The sequence below is a fragment of the Pseudophryne corroboree genome, chromosome 10, assembly GCF_028390025.1.
Source record: "Pseudophryne corroboree isolate aPseCor3 chromosome 10, aPseCor3.hap2, whole genome shotgun sequence".
Classification (NCBI taxonomy): domain Eukaryota; kingdom Metazoa; phylum Chordata; class Amphibia; order Anura; family Myobatrachidae; genus Pseudophryne; species Pseudophryne corroboree.
This window is the reverse complement of record NC_086453.1, coordinates 315,706,210-315,719,215: the sequence shown is the minus strand read 5'-3', so window position 1 is coordinate 315,719,215 and position 13,006 is coordinate 315,706,210. Positions and strand designations below refer to the sequence as shown.

General features: G+C 43.5%; 1 protein-coding gene across 1 annotated transcript in view; it reads left to right on the top strand.

Moving 5' to 3' along the window:
• OAF (out at first homolog) overlaps nt 1-9,127 on the top strand; it is a 59,831-nt gene extending 50,704 nt beyond the window's left edge. Inside the window, exons 4-5 of the mRNA XM_063943507.1 lie at nt 6,724-6,904; nt 8,206-9,127. Coding sequence (XP_063799577.1) covers nt 6,724-6,904; nt 8,206-8,480 — 456 coding nt within the window. The 3' untranslated portion in view covers nt 8,481-9,127. The remainder of the gene's footprint in view (nt 1-6,723; nt 6,905-8,205) is intronic.
• The last annotated feature ends 3,879 nt before the right edge of the window (nt 9,128-13,006 follow it).

Here is a 13,006-nt window from a genome sequence, read left to right as displayed (position 1 = left end):
ATTATAATCTGGACACTGGATCACGTGAGTATAATTTTATTCACAGGTACCCCGGATTCTTCAGTGACGAGGGGGGTGTGGCAGTCGGCGGGTCAACATATGTAAGTATGTGTGTGTCGGCAGGTGTGAAATAAAGTTTTACTTTCACGGTGTCTCTCCTGTTTTTATTTGGGTATTTTTTTTCAGTAGAACTACAGGTACCAGCGGGCCCGTTTTTCCACCCGCATGCTGGTACTTGTGGTTCTCCAAGTACCAGCTTGCGGGGGAGGCTTGCTGGGACTTGTAGTTCTTCTGGAAAAAACAATATTCTTTCATTTTTCTCAAGGCTATCAGCCCCCCATCCGCAGCCCTTGGATGGGGGGGGACAGCCTCGGGCTTCACCCCTGGCCCTTGGGTGGCTGGGGGGGGGACCCCTTGATTGAAGGGGTCCGCACTCCCCCAGGGTACCCCGGCCAGGGGTGACTAGTTGGATATTTAATGCCACGGCCGCAGGGCGCTGTATAAAAGTGACCCCCGGCTGTGGCATTATCTGTCCAGCTAGTGGAGCCCGATGCTGGTGTAAAAAATACGGGGGACCCCTACTCTTTTTGTCCCCCGTATTTTTTGCACCTGCACCAGGCGCAGAGCCCGGTGCTGGTTTTAAAAATACGGGGGATCCCCTGTCAGTTTTTCCCCCGGATTTTTAGAACCAGGACCGGCTCGAAGAGCCCGAGGCTGGTTATGCTTTGGAGGGGGGACCCCACGCAATTTTTTTCGGGTTTTTTCCCGTTTTTTAAAAATCTAATCAAAATCCGTCAGATCGTCCGTTTTTCGACAGTGGGACTGTCGAATCCGTTTTTTATTGAATATGTTGAATTCCGGCACCCACTTGCCGGAATTCGACGGTCGAATTGTGTCGAATTAAAAAACGGACGAAAAATTGCCGCGATTCGCTGGCAATTGCATATACCCCATAGAAGCCACTCCTGTTTGAGAGGTTGACTTTTGAGTCATATCCTTAATGGAAGATAATCGTGTTGTTGGGGTGTTTTTTGTGGGGGGGTTTTTTGTGTGTGGTTTTTGTTTCTTATTGTTTTTTATCTCTGTGATCTGAGCAAAACTGGGATCAACTTTCAAGTCTATTCTAACCTCCAATTTTTTTTTCTATTTTAAACCTATATTTTGGAAGGTCAGCTGGGTGCGGTGACCTTAAAATGATTTTATCCGTATACCACCACAGCTGTAATCTGTTTTACCTATTGTGTACATGTTGAATATGGTTTGAATGGCAAGTGCCTAAATCAAAGGGTACCATGTCCCGGTGTTGGAACCAACCTACAATACTGTGCAAAAGTTTTAGGCTGGTGTAAAATAAAAAAAATGCTGCAGAGTAAGAATGCTTTCAAAAATAGAAGTGTTAATAGTATATTTGTATCAATTAACAAAATGCAAAGTGAATGAACAGAAGAGAAATCTGAATAAAATCAATATTTGGGGTGTCAAAACGGCATCCGTTCTCCTAGGTACACTTGTTAAAAGTCAGGTATTTGGTAGGATTTATAGGGGGTAATTCCAAATTGATCGCAGCAGGAATTTTGTTAGCAGTTGGGCAAAACCATGTGCACTGCAGGGGAGGCATATATAACATGTGCAGAGAGAGTTAGATTTGGGTGTGGTGTGTTCAATCTGCAATCTAATTTGCATTGCAAAAATAAAGCAGCCAGTATTTACCCTGCACAGAAATAAAATAACCCACCGAAATCTAACTCTCTCTGAACATGTTATATCTGCCTCCCCTGCAGTGCACATGGTTTTGCCCAACTGCTAACAAAATTCCTGCTGCGATCAACTTGGAATTATCCCCATAGTCAGATGTATGGTTAACCAATCATACCAGACAGGTGATAATGATCAGCATTTTCATATGTAGATTGAAATCATTATTAACTGAAACAGAAACAGCTGTGTGAGGCTTAAAACTGGGTGAGGAACAGCCAATCTCTGCTTCAAAGGTCACAGGTCATACACCATGGCAAGACTGAGTGCTGCAACAAGATACAAGGTAGTTATTCTGCATCAGCAAGGTCTCTCCCAGGCAAAGATTTCAAAGCAGACTGGGATTTCAAGATGTTCTCTTCATGCTGTTTTGAAGAAGCAAAAAGAAACAGGCAACGTTGAGGATCATAGACACAATGGTCGGCCAAGGAAACTTGGTGCATCAGATGAAGGACACATCATGCTTACTTCCCTTCAAACTCAGAAGATGTCCAGCAGTGCCATTAACTCAGAACTGGCAGAAACCAGTGGGACCCAGGTACAGCCATCTTCTTTTGCGGAGAAGTCTGGCTAGAAGTGGTCTTCGTGGAAGAATTGCGGCCAGAAAGCCATACCTTCGGTGTGGAAACAAGGCCAAGAGAATCGACTATACACGAAAACATAGGACCTGGGATGCCGAAAAATGTCAGCAGGTGCTCTGGACTGATGAGTCAAAGTGTGAAATCTGTGGCTGTAACAGAAGGCAGTTTGTTTGTTAAGGGCTGGAGAGCAGTACAATAATCAGTGTCTGCAGGCAACAGTGCAGCATGGTGGATGTTCCTTTCAGGATTGGAGCTGCGTTTCAGCAAATGGAGTTGGGCATTTGGTCAGTATTAATGGTGTCCACAATGCTGAGAAATGCAGGCAGGTACTTATTCATCATGCAATACCATCAGGGAGGCGTCAGATTGGCTCCAAATATATTCTGCAGCAGGACAACGACTCCAAACATACAACCAATGTCATTAAGAACTATCTTCAGCATAAAGAAGAACAAGGAGTCCTGGAAGGGATGATATGGCCCCCACAGAGCCCTGATCTCACAATCATCAAGTCTGTCTGGGATTAAATGAAGAGACAGAAGGATTTGCGTAAGACCACATCCACAGAAAAGCCGTGGTTACTTCTCCAAGATGTTTGGAATAACCTCCCTGCCGAGTTCCTTCAAAAATTGTGTGCAAGTGTACCTAGAAGAATTGGTGCTATTTTGAAGTCAAAGCGGAGTCGCACCAAATATTGATTTTAGATTTCTCTTCTGTTCATTCACTTTGCAGTGTGTATATTGATAAAAATAAACTATTAACACTTCTATGTTTTAATGCATTTTTACTTTGCAACATTTTTCCCATACATGCCTAAAACTTTTGCATAGTACTGTACTTCCAAGACACAGAAAAATGGGGGAGGGGTGCTTCCAAACGAACACCTTTTTGAACCATTAACAGTCGTTTTCACTTTTACAGATTCAAACCTATCTCACCGTTCATACAAAGCGAGCCCCCTAATATTTTCCAATATAATAGTGCTACATTAGAAAAAGGTAACCTAAAGAGATCTTTTTTTTTATAAAAAAAATAAATATATATATATATATATATATATATATATATATATATATATATACACGTGTGTGTGTGTGTGTGTATACATATATATATATATATATATATATATATATATATACGTATGTGTGTGTGTGTATGTATGTATGTATGTGTATATATATATATATATATATATATATATATATATATATATATATATATATATATATACGAAGAAATAATCCGCGGCACTCGGGGTCTTACAAAAAATCGATGCTTGTATTTAGAACATCAATGAAATAAACATCAACGTTTCGGGGATTTTAACCACTTTGTCAAGATGTGCAATAGAAAAGTGATAGAAAGGAAAAACTCACCTTATAAAGGAAGAGACCTGCCGAGCCCAGTGTTCGTTGCCGCCCCGTGATACGCTGCGGAGGAGAGAGTGCGCCCAGTGATGACGTGCAGTCGCGTCTGGGCTGTGACAGAGCCGGCTGGTTGCTTAGCAACGCCGGGAAACAGTGGCAGCGTCCGTGCGGCTGTGAAAAAGAACAGTGTGAAGAGTAATAGAAGGTAATAAAGCCACAGTGCCAATTAACAGCTAAGGTCCTAATATGGAGTGTCACCGAAAGATAAATATATTACAGCGACCTGTGAGTGCGGGAGCTGAAACGTAAGGTGCCTAATGGCCTGAATCCTGATAACCGATGGTAAGAGAAGTTCATACTAATGAACTGTGTAAGTTAGGATCAGTACCCTTAGAGTGTGGCCCGAAGGTGGACATGCTTGAGCTTTGTGCCCTGTGTCCCTGCCATTAGAGGACAGTGATGTATACAAAGCTAAAAGACTATAATAGACAAATAAACAAGTGTTATCCAGCAAAAAAACAGGTATTATCCAGCAAAAAGCGACATGCTCCCCTGCTGTGGAAAGAATGGATAGTCACTATTTCTTGCAGCTGGAAAAATGTTCATCCAAACGTACTCCAAATGATCCTCTCGTTTAGTCCAGCTGGTTGAATCGTGCCCAAATTATATATCCAGGAGGCTTCCTTCCTGAGGAGCTGGCCCTCTCTATCTCCCCCACGTAATGATCTCGGTATATGGTCAATGATGATATGCTTGAGGTCAGATAAGGGGTGTTGGGCTTCAAAAAAATGCCTGGCCACAGGTTGATCAGATGCCTTTCCCGTTAGTGCTGCCTTTATCGCGGACCGGTGCAGTGCCATACGCTCACGTAGGGATCTGATGGTTTTGCCCACGTAGCAAAGGCCGCACGGGCATGTTATCAGATAGATGATATATGTCGAGGTACATGTCACAATGTGGCGTATACGTATTATTTTATCGGATAAAGGTAATTTGAACACAGAGCCCGTCAGCATATGTGTGCACGTGGTACAACCCAGGCAGCGATAGCAACCTGGTTTCTTGGTGATGAAGGTGTCCTTCAGAGGTCCGTCGGTGGCTTTGGGAAAGTTGGTAATATCGGTATGTACCAACATGTCGCGAATGTTTCGGCCTCTTCTGTAGCACATCATGGGAGTTTTGTGTTTAAAAGGCAATGTTGCGTCGGTGGAGACTATGGGCCACAACGCCCGACTTGCTCGAGTAAGGATGGGACTGGAGGTATCAAATGTCGTGGTCCAAGGTATCCTACTGTCCACTGATTTGCTATTGGCCTGCAGTAGAGTGCTGCGAGGTATTGACAAAATCTCTCTTTTGGTGGCCTCCAGAGATGAACAATCATAGCCCCGGGCGATGAACTTAAGGATCATCTTGTCCAGTTCGCCCTCCAGATAGGATACTGACGGGCTCTGTGTTCAAATTACCTTTATCCGATAAAATAATACGTATACGCCACATTGTGACATGTACCTCGACATATATCATCTATCTGATAACATGCCCGTGCGGCCTTTGCTACGTGGGCAAAACCATCAGATCCCTACGTGAGCGTATGGCACTGCACCGGTCCGCGATAAAGGCAGCACTAACGGGAAAGGCATCTGATCAACCTGTGGCCAGGCATTTTTTTGAAGCCCAACACCCCTTATCTGACCTCAAGCATATCATCATTGACCATATACCGAGATCATTACGTGGGGGAGATAGAGAGGGCCAGCTCCTCAGGAAGGAAGCCTCCTGGATATATAATTTGGGCACGATTCATCCAGCTGGACTAAACGAGAGGATCATTTGGAGTACGTTTGGATGAACATTTTTCCAGCTGCAAGAAATAGAGACTATCCATTCTTTCCACAGCAGGGGAGCATGTCGCTTTTTGCTGGATAATACCTGTTTTTTTGCTGGATAACACTTGTTTATTTGTCTATTATAGTCTTTTAGCTTTGTATACATCACTGTCCTCTAATGGCAGGGACACAGGGCACAAAGCTCAAGCATGTCCACCTTCGGGCCACACTCTAAGGGTACTGATCCTAACTTACACAGTTCATTAGTATGAACTTCTCTTACCATCGGTTATCAGGATTCAGGCCATTAGGCACCTTACGTTTCAGCTCCCGCACTCACAGGTCGCTGTAATATATTTATCTTTCGGTGACACTCCATATTAGGACCTTAGCTGTTAATTGGCACTGTGGCTTTATTACCTTCTATTACTCTTCACACTGTTCTTTTTCACAGCCGCACGGACGCTGCCACTGTTTCCCGGCGTTGCTAAGCAACCAGCCGGCTCTGTCACAGCCCAGACGCGACTGCACGTCATCACTGGGCGCACTCTCTCCTCCGCAGCGTATCACGGGGCGGCAACGAACACTGGGCTCGGCGGGTCTCTTCCTTTATAAGGTGAGTTTTTCTTTCTATCACTTTTCTATTGCACATCTTGACAAAGGGGTTAAAATCCCCGAAACGTTGATGTTTATTTCATTGATGTTCTAAATACAAGCATCGATTTTTTGTAAGACCCTGAGTGCCGCGGATTATTTCTTCGTATTACAACCATACACTGAGGGCACCTGGGCAATCATTTAATTCTACCAACAGGAGTGCCGGGCTGAATCTACAAGATATATATATATAAGCCAAAACACTTGACAAAGGGGATATAATTAACAAGAAAAATGCAGTATACAATAGGGATGAATCTTGTGCACACTGAATACACAATATACTAGTCTATTTTTGTGTTTACTGTCTGGGCTCACTTCTATAGCCAAACTAATACTTTATATCATTTTGCAGCCTTGAATTTTCTGGCGGGTAGTACACTTTATTAATATTGTGCATTGTATATGAGGTGGAATTTTTCTTTGTGACGTAAATTTGTTTTTGGAGCACATTTGCTGTTTTTTTTGGCGTAGCCGACTTTCCTTGTCCGGTTCTGCAGGTGTCCTAATAGATAACGTGTTTGTTCCACACAGAAAAATCCACACACCGTGCGTCAGGCAGAAGAGATGAGGGGAACTGAGAATTTGCAGATGGACGTAGCAGTCAATTTCACGAAGGGTGTCCAGCTAAGTTCCCACATTCACAACATCTGCTCTGAGGCCAGAGAGGCAATCTACACACGGCAAGATGATGTGCGAGCGTGGCTTAAGAGAGGTGAGGAGAAATGTAAGGACTTCCTAAGGGAAGACCTATAAATGTCAAGTTTCCATGTACTGATAAATGGAAGACCTAGGCTCAGATTTTAGGTGTGTTTTTTTTTTTTTTTTTTTTTTTTTTTTTTTTTTTACACAATTCTGGACTTACTACTTATATGTACTCTAGCTCCTTGACATCCGCTCAGCCATGAAGCAATAGGCCACAAAATCTCGCACAATGGCACCATGACGGCATTTAACACCTTTATGATAAATTAGAACGTCACCTGCGAGATAGGCCTTCTCATCCAACAACAGCGCCCCACAATGCTCTTGTGGCTGACTGGATAAATACAAATCACTGCAGCCATGTTCGAAAACCTAAGTGTGAACCCTTCCCAGAAGAGAGGAGGCTGTTATCACAGCAAAGGAGGGTCCAAATTAATTTTACTGCCCTCCATTATTGAATGTTGTGATTATCGGATGTCCGCATACCTTTTGACAATGTAGTTTTTTCATTTAGTTATTAGTGTTACAAAGTGGTCTTCAGAGCGAATTGCTCACTTTTTCTTTTTGGCTCAAATACATATGTATATCAATAAGATGCTAATATCCTGTGTTTAATGCGTTTCCATCTGAGTATTCCCAGGTGGGTTTCTGAAAGATAGTGGGGGAGATGTACTAAGCCTTGGTGAAGGATTTTTATCCACTTTATAAGTACCAGCCAATCTGCTCCTAACTGCCACAGTACAGGCTGCATTTGAAAAAGGACAGGAGCTGATTGGTTGTTTATCTCCATCCACTTTGTCACTCTCCAATACTTAGTACAGTACATCTCCCAGAATGTCACATTTAGATTTCATATGTAATTTCATTGCATTAGCTTTGGATTACTGATTTCTATACTGGTTTATTTTTATTTAAAAATCCTTTATTATCATTGTAAATATTTGATGCCTGTATTTGGGTGTAGTATGGTATGCTGGCGGCCGGGCTCCCGGCGAGCAGCATACCAGCGACGGGAGCCCGACCGCTGGCATACAGACAGCGTGGCGAGCGCAAATAAGCCCCTTGCAGGCTCGCTGCGCTCGCCACGCTGCGGGCACAGTGGCGCGCTACGCTATTTATTCTCCCTCCAGGGGGTACCCCCCACGAGGGAGAATGTGTCGGTATGCCGGGTGTCGGGATTCCGGCGCCGGTATACTGTGCGCCGGGATCCCGACATTCGGCAACCAGAAGACCACCCCTGTATATACATTTAGTTGATTTTTTTTTTGAGTTATTCAAGATAACTTATTTTCGTTTTCTTCCTTTTGTAAGGTGTTGATGGCTCGATGTTTGAGGTACTTCCCCATTCGTCCTCCCTCCCCGTGCTGCACCCCTGCAAGCTCTGCTCCCATGATTGGAAACCCTGCATCTGCACGTACCGTTTAAGCTTGGAATGGATTCCTTGTAGCCTCAAGTATTGCAGAAGTCGGGATCCAGCTGGCAAGACCACCTCCTACAAGTGCGGCATACGCAGCTGCCAAAAGGGTTACAGCTTCCACTTTTATGTGACCCAGAAACAGCTTTGCCTGTGGGATGAGGAGACCTAGAACGCCAGTGACCTACACCCATGTGCCGATTTAGTGAAAGAGAGGACCACAGCTTCTGCGGAGCCAACAAGTACATTTGCCTTAAATCTATTTTTATACTGTGAAACTTTTTAGGATCTTCTGAGAAGTAGACCCTGTGCACGTTCACCTTACTTTTTATTATAATTGCTGAGAAGAAAACTGCTTATTCATGGCTTTTTGTTTTTGTTTTCTAATTGCACAATGACTGAACCTTCTCAGCACTCTAATGTGCCTTACCACAGATATCCTTTTCCTTATGCCTCAGAAAGGATCTTATTTCATTGTGTGTAGATTCCGCGCTCCAGCAGGACATTACGGAGACCACCAGTATTAAGAACTGTGAACATCTGGGAATTGTTTAATACTTCTCCCCCCTCCTCAGCACGGCTAGATTACTTGACACCTGTTGCTGGTCCGAAGTGAGACAACAGGCTGAATGTCACAGATTCTCTATGTGCCTTCTTCATTCTATATGATGTATTTTTAATATAGTTCAGATATTTTTGTATGAAGATGCCTCATTTTTGTTTTGTTTTTTTGTATCAAAGCAAGGCGAGGAAAATAAAAACTTTTTGAACAAAATATTTATAATTTGTAAAATAAATAAAATGATTTTTAAAATTGCAGCGGTGTAGCCAGGTTTATTGTGGCTTTTATTATTTATGTGCAGTCTCGAGTAGTACAGTTTCCATCACACTGCGGTTAATGAAGTCTTTTTTGCTGGGTAAACACTTGCCGATATATCCTCTGTACAGCCGAGGAACGATATATTGGCTAGGCCATCAGCTCTTGTGCACAGCCGATATGTCTGACAGTGACGTAGTTCACACACACATCAGGCTGGTCCTGCAGCACGACCAACGCGGATATATCCTGCAGATACAGTATATCGGTACATCTGTTTCTGTGACCCAACAATATAGATTGGCTGTAGGATCCATTGATTGGTAAGTGTGCATGCACAAGATCCTCTTGATGTCTTTTGAGCTTAGGTAACATTGAAAACCCTAAAACAGAGGTTCTCAGATGCGGTCCTCAAGGCACCCCAGCGGTTCAGGTTTTAGGTATATCCATGGCTCAGAACAGATGGTTGAATCAAATTGACTCAGGTGCTAATTAAGTCACCTGTGGCCAAGCATGGATATACTTAAAATCTGGACCGTTGGGGTGCCTAAGGACCGCGTTTGAGATCCTCTGCCATAAATTAAGATTTTTGTTTTATTTTTATCTTTTATATGAAAACAGACATGCAGTGATAGTAAATGTAAATTGAATGAAATAATCCTTGGTGTTCAGATTACTAAACACACTGTTTACATTTAAACCTGTGCAGAGAGATGAATGCTGGTATTATTGTAGGCACTACACATTACTGCTAGCAGTCTGTACTGAGTCTACCTGCAGGTGTCCCCGCTGGGCAGATGATAGGAGGGAGCCTTGTGCTGCTTCCATGTTATTAGGGGACACAGCATGGGGTCTTACGGATCAGCTCATTTAACTCTGACAACGTCTGTGGAAACAGTCGGAGGCGTGTGAAGAGCCGCTAACAGGGAGATTGTTTTGATATATCACTGGTGCCTGGGCTGTGACTGTTCAGATCTCTCTCTCAGAACGAAATGGTCTGAGACAGTATCTAAAGTATGGACAAAATAAACAAAAATTCTATATTCACTCAGGGTCTGATTTCTGATGTGGGAGTAAAAGCAAAAAGGAGCAAGTAACTCTGTACCTGAACAAAACATGTTGCATCACAGGGGTTGCAAACATGTATTTATTGTTTTTGCATGCAGGAGAAATACTGTCTGCTTCTGCATGAAGCCCACATTCTGGGCAGCTTTATTTTTAAGCTGGGTACACACTGGAGCGACAGGGATTCATTCCAACATCAGAACAAATTCCCATCAGCATGGATTGCCCGTATAAACTTTAATGAAGGACGGAACGATCATGTTCCATCCTTCATTAACATACTACTGGACACTAGCGATATCATCAGGTTTGATGTGCAGCACATCAAACCAGACAACCTCTCTTGCGACCGCGGAAGCGCACATATTGAGCGATTTTAAGTGATATGTAGGTCCGATCGCACAGCAGTGTGTACCTGGCATTAGAATGCAGTTTACATGTGTGTTTGGATGCACCCTTCAGAAATCTAAATCTCTCTGCACATTTTACATCTGCCCCACGTGCAGTGCAGCATGGTTCTGCCAATGGGGGTCATTCAGGTGCTGTTGCACCTGCTCCCATTGTTGCAAAGTACTGATTTTCGGTACTTTGCACCAGACCCGTTCTGCGCGTACAGGTCCTGCAACATAGTGATTGACAGTCTGCTGCCTTCTGGGGGACGGGGAGAGGTCTGGAATCTCTAATAGGACAGATATTTCCTGGGCTCTGCAACGGGCGGCTTGCACAGCACCATGGGTGCCGATGGAGTTGCAGTGGTCCGTTGCTGTGACCTAGGATGCAGCTTGAATCACTACTGCAGCAGGAGGCGTCTACTAGTAATATGCACCTCCTGCTGCATCACCATACAGGCAGCAGCAGCAGTGATAGCAACTCAATCCACATCTGAATGATCCCTTGCTCTTTCTTTTTTTGCTTTACTCCCAACTTAGAATCAGACACTTAGGGTTTTGAACTGAATTACTTCTGTAACTCGGTTTTCACACTTTTTATTTAGGCTGTTTCACGTTAGAATAGGTAGTTTTCTTTCCAGACTTACTCCCTCTAAAACGCATTATGTATACCGCTTTCCGTCTCTCAGAGCTTTACTATTCTCTGTGGCCAGGGATATGAGTTCCGATAGGTGCCCATCCCAGTGCTCGGTGAGAAGGAAATTGATCTTGTTACTCTCGAGATCCCTGGACTGTAGCTATACAGAAACACAAAGGGAATTAAACCAGTAGATCAGGGGTGGGGAACCTTTGGCCCTCCAGCTGTTGACTACAGATCCCAGCATGCCTTGCAACAGTTTTAGCATGGCCAAAGGGCAAAACTGTAGCGGGGCATGCTGGGATCTGTAGTTCAACAGCTGGAGAGCCAAAGGTTCCTCACCCCTGCAGTAGATAAATGTTGCACCTCCTGAAATGCAAACAGGAGGCAGACAGTGCACCCAGTTTTAACTCTCCAAGTAGACATACTGTATGCTTGAAGCACCAGCATCAGAGTTCCGTTGAACCATTCGCACAGTCCATTACACTAGGGATGGTAGGGGACTTTATGGAGTCATCTCACTCTGCATTTTACGCAGAGACCCTGGACCTGGTTTGACACTGAAGAGGCACAGGTACTGAAATACTAGAGGAGCGTATGACCAAAGTGACAATGCAAGAGGCACAGATGTGCCTGAGAATTGGATGACTGGTAGTAACAGGTCATGAGGCACAGGCGTAACAGATTGGTAAGGCTGGTAACTGTCTGGTGCACTAAGCAGGCATAAATAGTCTGCAGAATGAAATGGGGGCAAACGCTGCCACCACGTGATTGAGGAATGAAATTATGGTTGTGCGCAGGCTAGAAAATCTTGATGACTATGGATAACAGCGGCAATCCGGGAGCCAACACACAAAAGAGAGCGTTTATATGAGAAGTACCCTTGTGGCTTGATCAGTTTATAAAGAGTAACCATTATTATAATTTTAAATGAAAAATAAAGTCTAATATAATCACCTGTTAATAAAGAAAAATATCTTTTAAGACCAGCAAAATAAAGCAACAAATATGCCCAACAAAGAAAATGAGAAGCGTTCAAAAATTAGAATAAAATAGGAGAAAAAGAAGCAAAATGCTGAGGAAAAAAAATATTGCTTGCCAACCAATCTATAATCAAATTGTGTTCCACATTTGTGTGTGTGTGTGTGTGTATATATATATATATATATATATATATAATATATAATGTCCAGTTGTCCGGCACTCCCTCCTGGATAATATTATACTTGCTGCGGTGCCTTCTTAAGCTCCATGGAGCATGTTTATGCTGTCCCTGACGACGGGGGTATCCCCGAAACGTAGGATCAATTAAAGGACCGTTTTACTTGTTCATAAGAAGTCTGGTGAGTGTCGCTTATTTGCCTATAGTGTGTGTGTGTGTGTGTGTGTGTATATATATATATATATATATATATATATATATAATTTTCATTCTCCTGCATGTGATGTCAGCAGCGTGTAGCCTATGAAGTACGTCACGGGTCGTGCACTGGCGATTTATCCGAGTTGCAAAAAGGGATGATTATTGGCGTGCGGGCCAAGGGTGGCAGTATTTCAGAATGCAGCGCAGTTTGTGAACTGTTCACGTACTGTGAAGGTGTATTGTGACTGCACAGATGGCACTAATGCAAATAACCAACATGGAAACTGCAAAGCACCTGGTGTCATTGATATGAGAGGTGAACGTTGGCTACGAAGGTGCTTGAGGGCCGACCTACAGTGGAGCAGCTCACCATCAGAATGTACCTTGGGGCTACCAGATGTGTGTCTAAAATGACAGTTCAGCCCAT